Source organism: Triturus cristatus, chromosome 11, assembly GCF_964204655.1.
Source record: "Triturus cristatus chromosome 11, aTriCri1.1, whole genome shotgun sequence".
NCBI classification, from domain to species: Eukaryota; Metazoa; Chordata; class Amphibia; order Caudata; family Salamandridae; genus Triturus; species Triturus cristatus.
Window position 1 is genome coordinate 1,005,862,105 of NC_140594.1, and position 17,416 is coordinate 1,005,879,520.

A 17,416-nucleotide genomic window follows, 5' to 3' on the forward strand; every position below is an offset into this window, starting at 1 on the left:
CGCTCTGTAAAAATAATTCTGAACGATCAAAGGCTTCTATGCCTCTGTGTGGGTTTGCATGTTTTCTACAACAAATTTATGACATTGCATCACATGTTAATTGTAACTAGCTTTTTCATTTTTCTACTTTTTATGCCTCGATCTTTATTGTGAATATTTTCATAGGACAAGTAGAACCCCTACTTTTAGTGTTACCAATAATGGCTACTTAATCGCGTTTTAAAAAAAAATCATATTATCAATTGTGTGACTTAAATGTATACAATGTTCATATGAAAATGCCCAATTTAAAAGAATAAAGCAAGCCACATTAAAGTCAAGAGTATTCCTGGCCTACACTTGGAATTCAGGAGTAAACCAGGATTACTCTTCATAGTAACATCTTTGTGAGTTAAATGTGTTGTCTACCTCGCTGGCAACCAGTGCACATTTATCAACACTTGAGATAAATGTTTTCTGCAGCAGGGCTGGTATACTGAAGGATATGTTTTTTTGTGGGTTGCGCATTCTGTATTCTCTAGCATCATTTTTTTCTTGAGGCAGACCAAGTTTTTAGTTCTTTTTCTTTTTTTTACAGTCTTATACAGTGCAACCTTTTACAAAAGGCCGAAGTACGATTTATATGAGCATTAGAGTTTTTTTTTTTATGCATGGAGAGTTTAGGGCTCATATTTATCATTTGTTCAGGCAGCGCAGCGCAGCAAGCCACCTTGCTGAGCAGCGCGGCAAGCCTCCTAGCTGCGCTGCGTGAAAGGCCAGGAAAGTGCTGTATTTAACATTATACGGCAAATTCCTGTCTTTTCCTAGCACTGGTGCACTTTTGGCTGCCTAGCGCCAATGCAGGCACCCTTGCGTCATGCTTCGAGGGTGCCTACTTGTAGACAGAATTGTTTTTGTGTAGGAAGGGACACGTGGGAGGCATTTTCCTCTTTCTATCTGTGCTGCGAATGCAGCACACGTAGGAAAAGGAAAAAGAAGGAGAAATAAAGATATTTCTCATTGTACGCCTCAGCTGGGGAGGCATAACATTTTGACGCATCCCGATGTCTACCACTTATGGTAAATCTGTGAATGCGCCAAAACCTGTGGGTGGGTGCGTGGTAACACCCATGCTTCATCCATGGAATGCTTCCCTAGGGCAGAGATACGCAAGGCAGTGATTTGCTCGGCCTAGCCTTACCCCAGATTTATCAAGCCAAGCAGGGCCACTCAAGTTGGACTTGCGTGGCTTGATGAATCTCAGTTAGGTTTTGCGTCCCCATTGCGCGGCGCAAAGGAGATGCAAAACCTTGATAAATATGGCACAAAGTGATTTGTCAAATGTCACAGTATGTTGAGTCAATGCAGGGACTCTAATCTAGTTCCCCAGTTTCAAACTAAGCAGTTAGGCAGCAGCTTCTCCATTTGCAAGGTGTGTTCTTGATAGATATTGTGCAATCACCCCTTCTGCCCAATGTGGGAAGGCCGTGTACAGAGGAATTCTCTTGAAAGGTTTTAAGACTGAAAAGCCCACGCCAGCATGTATTTTTCCAACTGAAAATGGTAACTGTGGGCCCGATTCACAGAACTAACTTAAGGCAAAAACGTACTGCCATTTTGGTATTCACAGAAGGCACTTACTCATTTTGGTATTCACAGAAGACACTTGCTCATTTTTGTATTCATAGAAGGCACTTACTCATTTCGGTATTCACAGAAGTTAGGAGTCCAAACTTTAGGACTCCTAAATGCCTTCTGTGAATACCGAAAGTCTTAAAGTTAGGATTTTTCTCAGTTTAGGAGTCCTAAAGTTAGGAGTCCTAACTTTACTACTCCTAAACTGAGAAAAATCCTAACTTTAAGACTTTTGGTATTCACAGAAGGCCAGAAGGCATTTAGGAGTCCTAAAGTTAGGACTCCTAACTTCTGTGAATACCGAAATGAGTAAGTGCCTTCTGTGAATACCAAAATGGTAGTAAGTTTAGGATTTTGTCTTGTTAGTTCTGTGAATCGGGCCCACAATGTCCAAGAACTGAGCATCTCTCAATTTACTGGGTTCAACTGAAGTGAATTTTTAGCTGCATAGTATCCAGCCAGCAATTCTGTGTGTATTCTCACAGGCGAACGATTACCACACTAAAGCAATCTACTTGTCATATGTGTAGTTATTTTTTTAATTAGTGGCAAAGGGGCTGAGCACTGTTTTATCTCAAAAATCATTTTTGAGGGTGGAAATGGTAAAAGCAGCGCATCTACAACCTGTTGTCAATATTTATTTTTTTATTCAAATAATTTATATTAGTTATTTACATAATCAAACACATGAGACAGTGTGGTAAACAATCAAAGGAACTGCTTGGACATAACCATTGAGTCAATACTGCAATTATCTGTGGACTTACTTAGATATCTCAAGCTCCCACGTTCTCTCCGGACTTAATCCTCAGTGTGTCTCTCGAGAGACCTTGCACATGTTCTGACCACCTACTTTAAAGATTGCTGAGTCACCCAGTAGTATGTAACCTAACTTAAATTTGTATAACATGGAACACTAATGGAGCACAATGTAAAGACTGTCCTCTATCATGTTCACCTTAGAGTTGATTTTTTAACATTTAACTGGCATTTAACGTAGAAGGGAAAATTCTGAGGAGTTACTGCACTGGCAGATATGGGACTAGATGATGGAAACACACTTTTTTTAGGGTTATCTGAATTGCCTATGTGACATTTACAGGGACCATTCGGTGAATGATGTCACGATACGTCTCAAAACCCAAGTTGTCATCATAAACAAAGAAACATTCAGGATTGCTTATTGTTGGACATCTAAAACTAGGTAAAGACAACTGTACTTTTCACGTCACTGGAAAGCAAAATGCTTCCCCCAGTGGTCTGTATTCGGTTTAATCACAGCCTTTCTGACTTTTTTGCACCACATCTACCATCCATGGTGTGCCCTTACTCAGCAGCCCACATAACCTATTTTTTAACTTTGGTTTAAGAACACTCGGATGGATGTTTGCCTGACCTCCCGTCTCACTTAGCCCTACAAACTTTTCATTTGACCTCTGTTGCAATTATTTTTTGCCTGTTTCTGCTTCTTAGTACTTGTATCGTCTATCAGCGCCATGAAACCCACCTGGGTGTAAAGTGCTTTATAGAAATAAATGGCATACCCTTACTGCCTAAGTATTCGTGAGTGAGAATAGTCCGTGTCCAATGTTTGCTTCACTCAAAAAGTCAAGGTGTTTAGATCTGGCGTTAGCCACGGCCTTTTGTTTTTTACTGAACACATATGTATAATTTACTTGCCTAGATCGGCTTTCAACCGGCACTCTCCATCCATTGGTCTGTTAATGAGTCATTCAAATTTTTCTTCCACCCACTATACAGTGAGGGCAAAGGGTCCATCCCAGTCAGCCACTGACTAACTTGACTGTGAGTGGGGGCATACTTGCCTTTCACAAGAAGCGCATCCACACTCAAAGTAGTTCCCTTTGATGCCAGGGACTGCTATGGCAATGTGTGCTTTTCGAGATTAAAAAAATAAAAATTTTCAGGCGGTGTTTTCAGTTTTCCCAACAACAAAGTTTTGCAAAAACCTGACAAAGCAATAGTAGCACTGACAGCCGAAAGGGTGTCAGCCAGCTCGAGATATACTGGCTTTACCAATGCTTGTTTTCGATTGTGGCAGTAAGAAATATTTGTTACCACTTTATGGATATGAAAGAAAGAATAAATGAACGCATAAAGTGTTCCCTACATGTTGAGCAAATGAACTAACCTGGAAAGAGCCCTCACTGTTAGCACTGTCATCTGTAAACAAGTGGACAGAACGTTAATATGCCCGCCCTTCTTTCCATGAATGAATCCTAGCGGTAAACAAAACTTTTCAATGAACTATGCAAAACAGATCCTGCCTCTACGACTTTAAAGGAATGCGTCGATTACCGGGATTTTGTAATGGAACTAATTAGAGTGCGCTCCTTCCACTTTTAAATGAATGTTAAAACAAACAGAATGCCTGTCCTTGCATGTGAATTTATAAAAATGAGTAGAAATTAGGGGTCCTTGTAATCGCATGCACTTCTATAATACTGGGTGATTATTAGTAAGTAATGAAACGCTAGCTGGATACTGACTTGAAGAGCAACATTTGCGACCAATGGAAATAAGGGAGAAGATAGGAAACGCATACAATTCTTTTTAGCAAGTCAGTGTTTAGCAATGCTTATCTTGTTTATTTGCTTTATCCATCTTGTTTATTTGCTCTTTCCATCTTGTTTATTTGTTTTTTCTCTCCCAACAGCCTTTTACATGATATTTCAGACACTGGACCTATCGCAGTACTTGTACTTTGAGAACTACTCGATGACGCTGTACACTGTGGTTGAACTGATGATGGGCTTGATTGATCTGCCTGTGCCCAGTGACGTCGCTTCCCCGACCATCACCTACATCGTGTACAGCCTTTACATGATACTGGTCTACCTGCTGCTACTGAACATCCTCATTGCCATGATGGATGACACGTACTGGAGAGTGGCGGAAGAAAGGGAGGAGTTATGGAAAACACAGGTACGAAAGGCCTGGTACTAGAACACTGATGTATTTTTTCATAGTAAAGAACAGCCGTGAGAAAAGAATTGTACTATTTGAGCCAATGGACAAGAGCAATAATTAGAAACCCCCAAATCCGGCCAAGAAAACAAGAAGGTGCCCATTTTAGGGGTGGAGCTTTTTCTTAAAGTTATAGACTGCTCAGTAGTAGCAAAATTGAAATTAGATCACAAAGGCATGGCAACAGGGACAAACCTTGAATTCTGACAGTGATGGTGCCATTGTAGGGGGTATTTCGCCGGAATGGGCCATGACCATCTCTATCATCCTGTCACTCTTTGCCCCCCAGGAGATCAGGGGAAACATGCAGGCTACTGGGACACAACTTGAGCTGCTCAAGGCTGATCACCACATTCGGATGAAGATGAATGATGCCTATGATAGTGCTGCCCTCTTCCCCTCCTCTCACTGCGAACTCTGGGCACAGGCGACCTGAACACCGATCCATACTAATTGGGTGGGCATGACCCAGACAGCTGTCATGGGGACATGGCTGCACTAGAGGAGACCACCTCACTGATGATGGAGACTCAGGTCCTGGCCTGTATATATTGTTCAGGGCCAGTTGATGAGGCCAGATCGGTGGCTCTACAGTGACCTGACTTGTAGACAGTGCTGTGGAAGAGATGTTTTGTGCCTGCTCATATTGGCCTCCTCTGGTGGACAGACGGGGAGGCCATAAATGATCTGGGTGGTCTTGTGGGCCTGGGGGAAACTGCCTGATGACTAATTTGGCCCTATGTGGATTCAGAACTTGCGATGTAGCCGGAGCTGGCCCACTTGTTGCACTACTGTGCCAACTAATGTGGACTTAACAAAGCACCTGGGAAAAATCTGCCACCCTGCTAGGTGGACTATGCCCCTAGCCAAAGCAGGACCCACCTATGCTTGCCGCAGAGGATCCCCTGTGGATACATTGCTCCCAAAAAGGCTGTTGTGCTTACTCCTGCTTCTGCACTTGTCTGCACCCTTTTGTGCTACAATGAATTGTTGATTGGCTTTTGAGGGGGCTCTGTCACATGGTGTCTCCAAAACAGTGACATACCTACAGATTCAACAGTAGTTCACCCACTGAACTAGGTTGTATTGATAAGTTGCACATACCAAAAGGTGGGCAGAAAAATGGGCAGCTCTAGAATCTGCACCCTCACTCCTTGAATCATTATTAGCGGCACAAGATACAAAGACAACCCCATAACAATAGGTGGGCACTGTTTGCATAGAAATAAATCCGTAACAAGCAGACTTCCAGAGTTGTATTAATGTGTGGACACAGTGGGAAAGAAAAGCACAATCGCCATCAGATGATATGACAACTCAACTGTCAAAAATGCTCTTATGTGCTTGCGAGGTGAGTCCAGATTCCTAGCATCAAAAGTTGAAGATGAAGAAGGCTGTTCTCGGAGCAATAAAGCACGCTCAGTAGGTGTCCCAGAGGAAAAAAAGACCCAAGCGTAAACAATTCTGCTGAAGACGTGATACCCTGTGTACTCAAACCCAAAGGCCACTCTGCCTTTCTCTCTGTGGAAGAGAATCACAGGGCACTGTCCCCTTTGCCAAAACCTGGAGATTCCCCAGCACAATAATGACATGACTCCTAAGCTACAGCGATAGGGATGTAATCCTGCAGACTGCAAGATCACTGCTTTCCTTATCCCATGATAAAGCTAAGATTCTGTTTTCTCCCTGATTTTAACCACGCAGTAAGAAGCAAAGATGCACACTCAATGTGGCCAAGAATGAACTGGGAGATGGGGCTAAAATACAAGATGCTCTTCCTGGCATGATTGAGAATGTTCCTCTAAGAACACTGCTGGCATTTTGGCTCACCTGAGAACATCTGGACTTGGTTTGAGTGCAGCTACTAGACTGGCATGGAATCTCATGGCTGTTGACCTCCAGGACAGCACTGTGGACAGGGAAAGGTGTGGCTTTATCCGCATCAAACCTAAGGAGACTGATTGATGCTGGGGCACAGTGGAAGGTGAAGTCACATCCAGTCCAGCATGAGACATGCTGGGTTGTATGACAGAACAATAAGTTTCACAACCCCGCATTCCTAAACCACGTGGTCTGAATAGCAACCGCGTCTTAACCACGCATTGCTTTACCACGCATGCTTTTACCACAAATGTTCATGGTAAAGGCATGCATTGTAAAGGGGTAAGCGTGGCTAAGGTCACCACCCCCCCTCCCCACCGCCCTAGGGTACAAACGACCCCCTCCCCCCAGCCCTGAATTACAAATAAGCCTACCCCCTCTCAACCCCCACACTGTGTCCTCCCCCTGCCGTATTGCCTAAAACCCTGTCCCTTAACCCTGTCCTTTAACCTGACCCTGGCCAGCCCTGACCCAGTCCTAAAAACTGCCCGTCCTCCCCTAAGCCCTAAAAACTACCCATTCCCCTCCTTCTGCTCTGAGGCCTAATACCTTAACCCCCAATTTTAAAAAAACGACCTCAACACTCCCCCAGCCCTGACAACTACCCCTGACCCCCCAGCCCTGAAAACTACCCCTGACCCCAGCCCTGAAACCTTGCCCCATCCCTCTAGTCCTGACAACTAGCCCCACCCCCCAGCCCTGAAAACTAGCTCCAATCCCCTCAGCCCTGAAAACTACCTCCAACTCCCCCAGCCCTAAAAACTACCACCAACACCCCAGTCCTGAAGACTAGCCCCGATTCCCCCAGCCCAGAAAACTACCCCTGACTCACCCCCAGCCCAGAAATCTACTCCGACCCCCCAGGCCACAAAACTACCCCCTGACCAACCCCCCAGCCTACAAAAGTACCCTAACCCCCAGACCACAAAAGTACCCCAATCCCGCCCCCTCACCTCACCACAGATCTCTTCCTGCCTCCTGATTCCGTTGTCCGTAGCTACACTACCCCTGACCCACCCCCAGACTACAAAACATTCCCGACCCACCTCCAGCCAACAAAACATTCTCGACCCACCTGTCAGCCCACAAAACATTCCTAACCCACCTCCCAGCCCACAATACAACCCCAACCCCACCTAGCCCACAAAACTACCCTGATCTACCCCTGCCCCACTTTAAATAACCCCGACCCACCCCCAGCCCACAAAACAACCCCAGACCCCCCAGTCTATACAAGTATCCTGACCCACCCCCCATCCCCCCTCAAAACAACCCCACCCATACCCAGCCCAGAAAACTACCCTGACCCCTCAGGCCACAAAACTATCCCCAACCAAACCCTCAGCCTACAAAACTACCCCGACCCCGCCAGCCCAGAAAAGTACCCCGACCCATCCCCCCAGCCCCACTCACCTCACCGCGGATCTCTTCCTGCTTACATCCGTCAGTAGCTACACCACCCCCGACTCACCCCCTGCCTACAAAACATTCCCAACCCACCCCCAGCCCACAAAACATTCTCGACCCACCCCCAGCCCACAGAACATTCCCGACTCACCTCCCAGCCTACAAACCAACCCAACCCCACCTAGCCCACAAAAGTACCCCAACCTACCACCTGCCCCACTTTGAAAAACCCCGACTCACCCCAGCCCACAAAACAACCTGAGATCCCCCAGCCTACAAAAGTATCTTGACCCACCCCCCAGCCCCACGCAAAACAACCCCACCCCACAAAACAACCCGACCCCCCAGGCCCATTTAAAATAACCCTGACCCACCCCCCAGCCCACCAAATTACCCGACCCACCCCACAGCCCCATTTACCTCACCGCGATCTCTTCCATCCGTCTGCAAGCCCTACTGCGCATTACCTTAACCATGCACATTCGTGGTTAAGGTATGTGTAGTAGGGCTTGTGGAGTCAAAACACTTGTGGTTCAGACCACAGTGTTCATACTGTTCCCCAGCATGCTGGTCCCTCTGACTCTGGACCATGGAGATGTTTCCCAGAGAAACCCTACAGATAAAGGCCACTGATACCTACTAGAAATATTGATGCACTTCAGTTGACAACAAAGTTACATGTCATGCTCAATGTACCTGGTGGTGACTTATCTCGTCCCTGTTAAAGATACTTTCGGCACTCTGTTCCATGCTATTGATGTGCGGTAAGGAAACATCGAGCAATGATAACATATTAAATAACATGGTTGTGTTGAACGTTATGTTAATTTAACTTAGAATGCATACAAATGCCCCCGGGAGGGTCATCTGGGCACAGCATACGACCCAGGCAAAGTTGGAACACATAGACCAGAAGCAGCTCAGTCTTCAGAAGGTGATCGGTACATTCCCAGATGTAGGTGGGTAGCAGGTTCCAATACAAGGGGGCAAGGTATGAGAAGGATCTACCTCCTGAACAGGATTTCCCGATCCGAGGGACTGTAAGGAGAGCTTTGTCAGAATCCTTTAACAGTTTGTGTGATGATGTACATTGGGACTCCAATCCTGCTGCTACTGCCCTGCCCAACAACTAGGGGCCAGTTGTACTGACATTGTATTGTTTAAAAGTGGTTGCAATTTGCACATAGTCATTTAGTACATCTAATGGTATTTTACGAACCAACCGATGTTCTATACCAATTCTTAGTGGATTGCAATTCGACCTACTTCATGCATATTAAACAAGTAGTTCGCAAAATACGACTCACAACAATTTGCTGTCCTCACAGGCATGGTAGCCTGGTGAAGTCAGTATTTACAGGCCATGGTGATTTATGGGCATTTTAATAAACCTGTTTGTGCATATCGTACCTATTGCACATATGCCTAAATCTTTATGACTACCCAAAACATTCTTACATTGCGAGTGGTCAAGCAAATTTACATTCTTGCTTCCCCCATTCCACCCCCCCCCCCGCTCTCCTCGGACACTCTGTATGGGATGTCCACTTTTCAAAAACATTATTGAAAAAGAAATTTGCAACTTCTGCAAACTAAAAAATTATATAACAGTGATGATGGCAAAATGGCCTCAATGTAAGTGTGTGGAAGAGATTTTAGGAGTGTGTAAGAATAGTGTTAAACAGGGATACAAGCGGAACAGATTGAAAAGAAATAATTGTAATGTATTTAATTGATTGAAAATATTTTGATGATGTATGTTGCTAAGAATTATATGTGAAAAGCAAATGAGATATCTGTGTTCGTACAAAGCAGGTATCTTTCAGATAAAAGGGATTATCAAAATGTAGCCAAATTGCATAGTAATGTAGGTGTGTATTGGAAAACATGTTACATTTTTAAGTAAAATTAATTGAAAGATAAAGATATCCCACCTGCGAAGCATCACCAATAGGCCAACCCTTTAAAAAAAAATATGACCATTTATTTAAATCCATGTGGATTTCATATTGCCATAAACAGTCGGTGGCTTGAGTATGTGTCTGTACAGTGCTTCACTTGGGACACACCGGCACTCATTTTTGGGCACCAGCACTCATTTTTCAAAATTAAACTCTGACTAAAAGTGGGAAAGAAAGAGAAAGATGGAAAAACAGTGATAAATCAGGATCTATAAAGCATGACAAATCACCCATGGGGGTCTGAAGGCACTGGGGTTGCTAGATGCTTTGTAGTGCTCTGTTCATTCGAACAGCCAAATCTTGAGTCATTTCCTGAAACCTTGAAGCGATGCGGCATTCCTAAGGTGCAGGGGAAGGTCGTGCAGGCTTTGGCTGCCAGGCGAGGGAATTTGTGCCCTCCGCTTTTGGCTCTGCAGATCTGGGGAGTGTCTACTAGAAAGAAGAGAGAGGCGGATCGCAGGTGTCTGCGAAGAAAAGGGAGGTGTATCACAGGTGTCTGGTCGGTTGGTGGAAGGTCATTAATTTGATGATTTATGCTGGTCCTTCGTTGTGCAGGGCTTTTTATGCATGGGTCAGCATCTTGAACTGGCTTCTCTACTGGATCAGGAGCCAGTGTAGCTTCTTGAGGTGTGGGGTGAGGGGCGTCTGTCTGGGGAGGATGAGTCTTGCTGGTGAGTTTTATTTTATCTGTAGTCTCTTCGGGAGGCATGCAGTGATTCCTACGTAGAGAGTTTTCCTGCAGTACAGCCTGCTTGTGACACGAGCCTGAGTGATGATCCTTCTGGTGTTGATTGGGAGCCACCTGAAATTATTACAGAGCATGCGTAGAAGGTTGAAGCAGGCAGATGAGAATGCATTTATCTGTTTCTGCACAGATATCTTCCTATCCAAGATGATGCTGAGGTTGCGGGCGTGGTTTGGCGGGGAAGGGGAAGGGCTGAGTTCAGAAGGCCACCAAATGTCGATGCATAGCAAGGTGGTTTTCCCAAAGATGAGGACTTCCATTTTGTCCATGTTGCGCTTAAGACAGTTGTCCTTTATCCAGTTGGTGACACTCAAAGTACATCTGTGGAAGGTGGCTCTGGTGACAGAGGGGTCTTCTGACAGCGAGAGGATGAGCTAGGTGTCATCGACATAGGAGATGATGTTCAGTCCATGTGATCAGATGGTGTTGGCAAGGTGAGTCATGAACGTGTTTTGTAGAGGGTGGGGCTGAGGGATGACCTTGTGGAATGCTGCAGATTATCTTTTTGGGTTCCGAGGGGAATGGCGGGAGGGGGATTCTCTGGGTTCCTCGGGTGAGGTATGTGGCGATCCATTCATGGGTGTTTTCCTGTATTCTGATTTGGTGGATCCTGTTGATCAAGATGTGGTGGGAGACAATCGGGAAGGATCGCTGACAAGTCCAGTAGGATTAGGGCTGCTGTTTTGCTGCTGTCTAGGGGGGGCTGATGTCATCAAGTGCTGCGATCAGGCTGTCTCGTGCTATAATTGGCTCGGAATCTAGATTGAGGGGGGTCACCATGCTAGGGTTTCACACAGCTCTTTGGATGGGGTGATTTCATTCTCAGTGACTGCAGGGCTGGAGAACTCCTTCACGATGGCAAAGAGTTCCTTGCTGTGGTTTGTGCTGGCTTCTGTGCAGTCTGCTAGAGCATTCTTCTTTGTTTCTCTCAGGAGGCAGTGGTACTGGATGAGTGCCATTTTGAAGGTGGCATGGTTTTGTGTATTTTGTTTAGTATGCCACTTCCTTTCTTGTTGCCAGCAAGAAAGCAAGAATAAAAACACCTACAAGAATGTGATAAAGGGGAAGGGACTGTCTGGTGGGGGAAGAAAGCGGCATGAGGTGGAATCAAGAGTAGGCAACCTTGGTATTCGTCACTCTGACATTCCATGGCACTGACTGTGGACATTTGAGCAAAACTTTGGGCCCCGATAATTATGCTCTTACATATTACTTTTACTTTTATGATTCATTAGAAAAGTTTTTTTGGACCTGATACTCCTTCTTTCCTAGAAAGTCTTTGTTAATCATAACCTATGAATATTCTGTCTAAAACCCCTTATATCACTCTCAGATTTATGACTGAAAGTTAACTAAAAATGATCCTGAAGCAGCCTTGAATACATGCATGCTTTGTTTTTTTATGCAGATTGCTGCTACAATTCTTTTGCTGGAACGGCGACTTCCCAAATTCCTGAAAAAACAGTCTGGAATTTCTGGAAAATCCTTGGGTTTCGATGACAAGAAGCGGTACTTTGGGTAAGGATATCTGTACTCCAAAAATATTTACCGCATATGTATTTCTAATTCGATGGATAGTGGGTCTGGACATGCTAATCTACCAATGACTTTCAGAAACATTAACATGCATTGGCAAAGCTAATAGGCCTTACCTAAAACACAAGAGCTATTGGCTTTGTCACTGTTTAGTCATCCTGTACAACAGCGCGGCAATCAAAAACAATGTATATATTTTTTTAAAGGGAAAAGCATTGACAAAGCCAATAGGTCTTGTCTAGGCGAGATATTGGCTTTGTCAAAGTTTTTTGCCATTTTGTACAGCAGCATAGAGTGCCTGAAAGTAAAAAAAAAAGTACTATAATGCTACCAGCGCTGGTTGTGTCATATTACTTTTTTTTTCTTTGTCAATGTTTCCATACTCATGTTGTACAGCAGTATGGCTGCTCTGCAACATGGCTGAAAGTAAAAATAAAAAAACTCTCACACCATGAATACTGACCGCATGATGTGTATTAAATAATGGAAAACGAAAACTGAGAAACCACATTCGAAGAAACCAAATCATGGAAAAACTATTTTGAGGAAAGACTATTTTAAGGAAATACAAAAAAAATCTAAAATTAAAGGAAACATGTTAAAGGAAAGATAATGTTAAGAAAAAATCCAAAATTACATTAAACTTGGGTTGAATTGAGGACCACTGTGGTTTTCTTTGGGTTCAGGTATGGGTAATGTTTACAGAGATGAAGGGATTTTAGAGATCAGGAACAACTGGAGTTTGAGCATAGAAAAGGTTTTTTAGGGTTCAGAGGTGGGTGGAGTGCAGGGGTGGTGAGGGGATTTTAGGGTTCACGGATCAGTGGTGTTTAGGTGTGTGAGGCCTTTTTAGGTTTTTGGGATGGATGACGTGTAAGGGTGTTGAGGGGTTTTAAGTTTTATGGATGGGCAGAGTTTAGGGCTGGTGATGCTTTTTAAGATTTATTTATGGGTAGCGGCTGGAGTGGTGAAGAGTTTTTAGGGTTTAGGATGGGGTAGAGTATAGGGTGGTGAGATGTTTTAAGGATTGAAAGATGATTCGAGTTTAGATGTAGGAGAGGTTTTTTAGGGTTCAAGGCTGAGTAGTTTAGGTGATGAGGAGTTCTTATGGGTCATGCATGGCTGTTGTTCAAGGCCCATAGCATTCAGGGAGGACTGAAGTTTGGGTGTTTTAAGGGGTATGTGACTGGTGGGCTTTCAGCATAGAATGGAGTTTTTAGGGTCCAGGTATGGGTGAAGTTAGGGGTAGTGAGTGATGTTATGGTTCAGGGAGGGTGTATTATTGGGGTAGAAAGGACTCAGTAATGGTATTCCATGAAATTGTTTCTCTGTGAAGAAATCACATCGAACCCTGGCCACATCATAGCACTTTTTTCTTTTACTCTGAGCCATGGTGCAAAGCAGCTGGGCAGCTGTACAACATGGCTAAAAACATAGCCAAAGCCACTACATCTTGTAAACAAGACCTATTGGCTTTGCAAATGCTTTTTTGTTTAAGCCATGCTGCACCGCAGCTGCACTGCAGTACAACATGGCTAAACATTGACAATGCTGATAGCTCTTGTCTTGTGGTTGAGACCTATTTGCATTGCCAATGCTGGTTTTCTTTCTTTCTGAGCCTAATCGCCACAGGTATGGACACGGGGGTTGCAATTTACAAATGACACGCCCAAGGCAGCAGTTGCATTATAGTCTTATTGGAGCCTGCAGTGAAGCTGAGGGCAGTTCAGGGCCCATTGGTATTAATATGTTTTAAAAGGTTCAGTTTAACAACACTAGTTTACAATGCAGAATGCTGGACTCCCTCTTAGCCTGGCAGTGCTCTGGGGCATCTGCAGAGTCTACCTGGTGAGGGAGATCCTTTATTATCAGTTAGTATGTCCTTTAACGTTTGTCCAAACTATTCTTCCACTACATTTTAACTTGCATAATTGCACACGTGACTCACTTTGGTCCCCTAATGTCACTAGTAGCAGAGCATGGTCTCATGGGCTTCTAGAAAGGTATCAGTACATGAATGGACCACCATTCTGGGGACAAATAAATAAACATCTCAACCGGCACCTCCAGCATTGTGGACCTCCACTTTATCTAAAGCCCCATGTTGTAGTCTGGGTGGCAGATACAGTGCTATCACCAGTGTACCTTCGCATCCCCATGTATCTGTCATTGCTATGCGACTGTTGAAGTCTTGTCATTCACTGGTGGTATCAATCTGTTCATCAAACTTTTTTTTTTTTTTTTTTTTTTTTTTTTTTTAAACTTTATTTTAATTATTTAGAACATGAACATACAGCACCGTATATATGGCAGGCATTGGGCTCACCTCACATCAAAGAGCAATATAACGTACATAGGATATAATAGTAGGTAGGCAACGATAATGCGGACCCTATCCATAAAACAAATCTGTACTGTCATCTTGTGACATTCCCAAGGCCATCCTCACCCAGCCCCCCCCTATCAGAAATATCATACCATGCAGCACAGGGAGGACCACGGTGCAATCTCAAGGCACGAAGCACCCGGAGTGTCTCATTGTAATTGGGAGGGGGAGGGGCACTCTCCCCTCTGGATCGCCGTCATCAGTGAACCCCTACAGCATGAAATTATGTAGGCGACCCAGCCTCACCAGTATTCCCCGCCCTTAATAAGTAGCAGTGCAACGGAGCCCATATATCTGCAGGCCTCGATGTAGGTGGTAAGAGTTCAGAGTATGTATGAAGTTGTTCCTGACAATAAGTAAGATCCTGTAGCCAGTCCTTAAACTTGGGGGCCCTCCCCCTACCCCATCTACATGCGACTCGCCGTTTGGCAAGTAGGAAGGCGAGTGCCACGAATTTACGGTATGCAGCTTGTATCGGCTCTACATACCCCAGGAGGGCAAGGACAGGTGAGGGTACAATCTCTGAATTAATCATTATGGAGAGAGCCTCAAAGACCTCACTCCAATAATGGCTCACTGCCTCGCATGCCCACGCCAGATGAAGAAAATCCGCCATAGGGGCGCGACACTTATCGCATCTGTCATCTTCACGAAGGCGATATCTATAAAGCCGGGCCGGGGTGTAGTACACTCTGTGGATATATTTATAATGTATTATTCTGAGTCTACTACTTGCGGAAATTCGTTCCATCTGCTGCAGGCAGAACTCCCATTGCTTGTCTGTTAGGGGAGCCTGCAATTCCTGGTCCCAGTTCCCCCGGGCCGCCAGTGGCGGGGCAATTACAAGTGTGTGTACCGATCTATAGATCCTAGAGACCAGCTTTGCAGGGGCCTCGTCTGTAAGGATACGCTGTAAGGGAGCCACAGCTTGGGGCTCATTCGGGAAGTCAGGCGTTAATGCCTTAATCCCCTGCCGGAGTCTGAGGTATAAGAAAACCTCCAGAGGCGATGGTTGGGTGACGCCACATAAGTGCTCTATTGTGCGGAACGTTCCATTGTGGTATAGGTCTCCCCACGTCTTAACGTTTAGAGAGCCAGACCACTTCCGAAACCCCCCTTCCTGCAACAGGGGCATGCTTGGATGATAGACCAGGGGCAGAAGCGGCGCATACAGCATAGCACTCTTTAACTTGGCAACTATTCGATTCCACGCCGCCACTGTACTCGCCACCGTTGTGGCCATTACATCCGCTCCCCGCAGCGGGATATACAAGGCACCCTCTATGGGGACCGGGTGCGCAAGCCAATGCTCAGCAGCAAGCTGGGGCATATATCTCGGTTGGTGTATCCAGAAATATGCGTAGTGGGCCTGTGCCGCCTGGAAGTATAGCTCAAAATTAGGTACGCCAAACCCGCCCTGAGTGTAGGGCCTAGTGAGGACTTCCCACTTGAGTCTAGGCGACTTCCCACCCCAAACCAGTCTGATGAGCTCTGTACGGAGGTGTCGAAAGAAGTAACCGCCCGGAGGAAAGGGTATATTTAAAAACAAATACAGCAACTGAGGTAAGATTACCATTTTAATCAATGAGGCTCGTCCCGCCATCGAGAGGGGGAGCGTTATCCATCTGGTAATGCAGTCAGAGATACGAGTCATCGTCGTTCCATAGTTGGCTCTCATTAATTCATCTTTGCCCCGTTCTATGTGGATACCCAGGTATTTAAAGTCTCCCTCACTCCAGGCGAGGGGGTAGTCCAGCTCGAAACGCTCAGTAGCTGCCGTAAGAGGGAAGATCCGCGATTTGTTCCAATTAATCAGAATCCCTGAGAGCTCACCAAATCGGATGAACTCTCTGAGAATCGGGTTGAGATTATTGCTGGGGTCTCGTATATACAGAGTAATATCATCAGCGTACATAGAGATTAAAATCTGCCTTTGAAAGCATCTCAATGCCTTGTCTTTATGATGTTGCCGAAGTTTTGCTGCAAGCGGCTCCATGGCTATAGCGAATAGAAGGGGCGATAAGGGACAACCCTGTCGGGTACCTCTGGAGATAGGGAATGCCGCGGAAAGAGTGCCATTGATCAGCACCGTGGCCCTGGGCGACGTATACAGAAGTCTGATCCACGAGATGAAGATGAGTGGAAACCCCATACGTTCCAATATTTTAAAGACATAATCCCATTCGAGGGAGTCAAAAGCTTTCGAGGCATCCAAAAAAACGGCAGCCATAGGTAGGTCCTCGTGTACGGAATTGAGGATCGAGAAAAAAGTGCGCAGGTTATGGGAAGTCGCCCTGCCGGGTACAAACCCCGCCTGATCGGGTAAAACCAGGTTAGGGAGGAGCAGGCTGATACGAGTAGCAATTAATTTCGCCAGTATCTTCACATCACAATTGAGCAATGAGAGGGGTCTATAGGAGTCAGTTATCTGCAGGTTTCCCGGGTTTAAGTAATGACGTAATGAGGGCCATACGCATAGATGGGGGCAGGTGGCCCATCTCCAGGGCATCCTCGTACACCTCGCGCAAGACAGGAGCCATAAACTCTATGTAAGTCTTATAGAATTCTATTGGTATCCCGTCTAGGCCCGTCGCCTTGCCCGATCGCATGTGCATGATTGCCTCTCGCACTTCGTCCAATGTAAAGGGGGTGCTCAGGAACTCCCTTTGGGCATCACTAAGCCACCCCAGGGATACATCCTCCAGGTACTCCTGTAATTGCAAATCCCCCGTCCTAGTTGACATATATAGTTGATGATAATGCTCCACAAATGCATTAAGGATATTCGTGGTGTCTCTATAGACTCTCCCTTCCGCATCCGTGATTTCGAAAACAGTGGTGGGAGGCCGTGTCAACCGGATCGTCGCCGCCAGAGCTTTCCCCGGCCGCTCACCCTCC

At 45.4% G+C, this 17,416-nt stretch overlaps 1 protein-coding gene across 1 annotated transcript in view; it reads left to right on the forward strand.

Annotated features, from left to right (window-relative positions):
* The window catches only part of LOC146785832 (transient receptor potential cation channel subfamily V member 6-like), a 304,076-nt gene that overhangs the window by 271,875 nt on the left and 14,785 nt on the right, over positions 1-17,416 (forward strand). The window contains exons 16-17 of the mRNA XM_085635166.1: positions 4,292-4,560; positions 12,005-12,114. Coding sequence (XP_085491292.1) covers positions 4,292-4,560; positions 12,005-12,114 — 379 coding nt within the window. The remainder of the gene's footprint in view (positions 1-4,291; positions 4,561-12,004; positions 12,115-17,416) is intronic.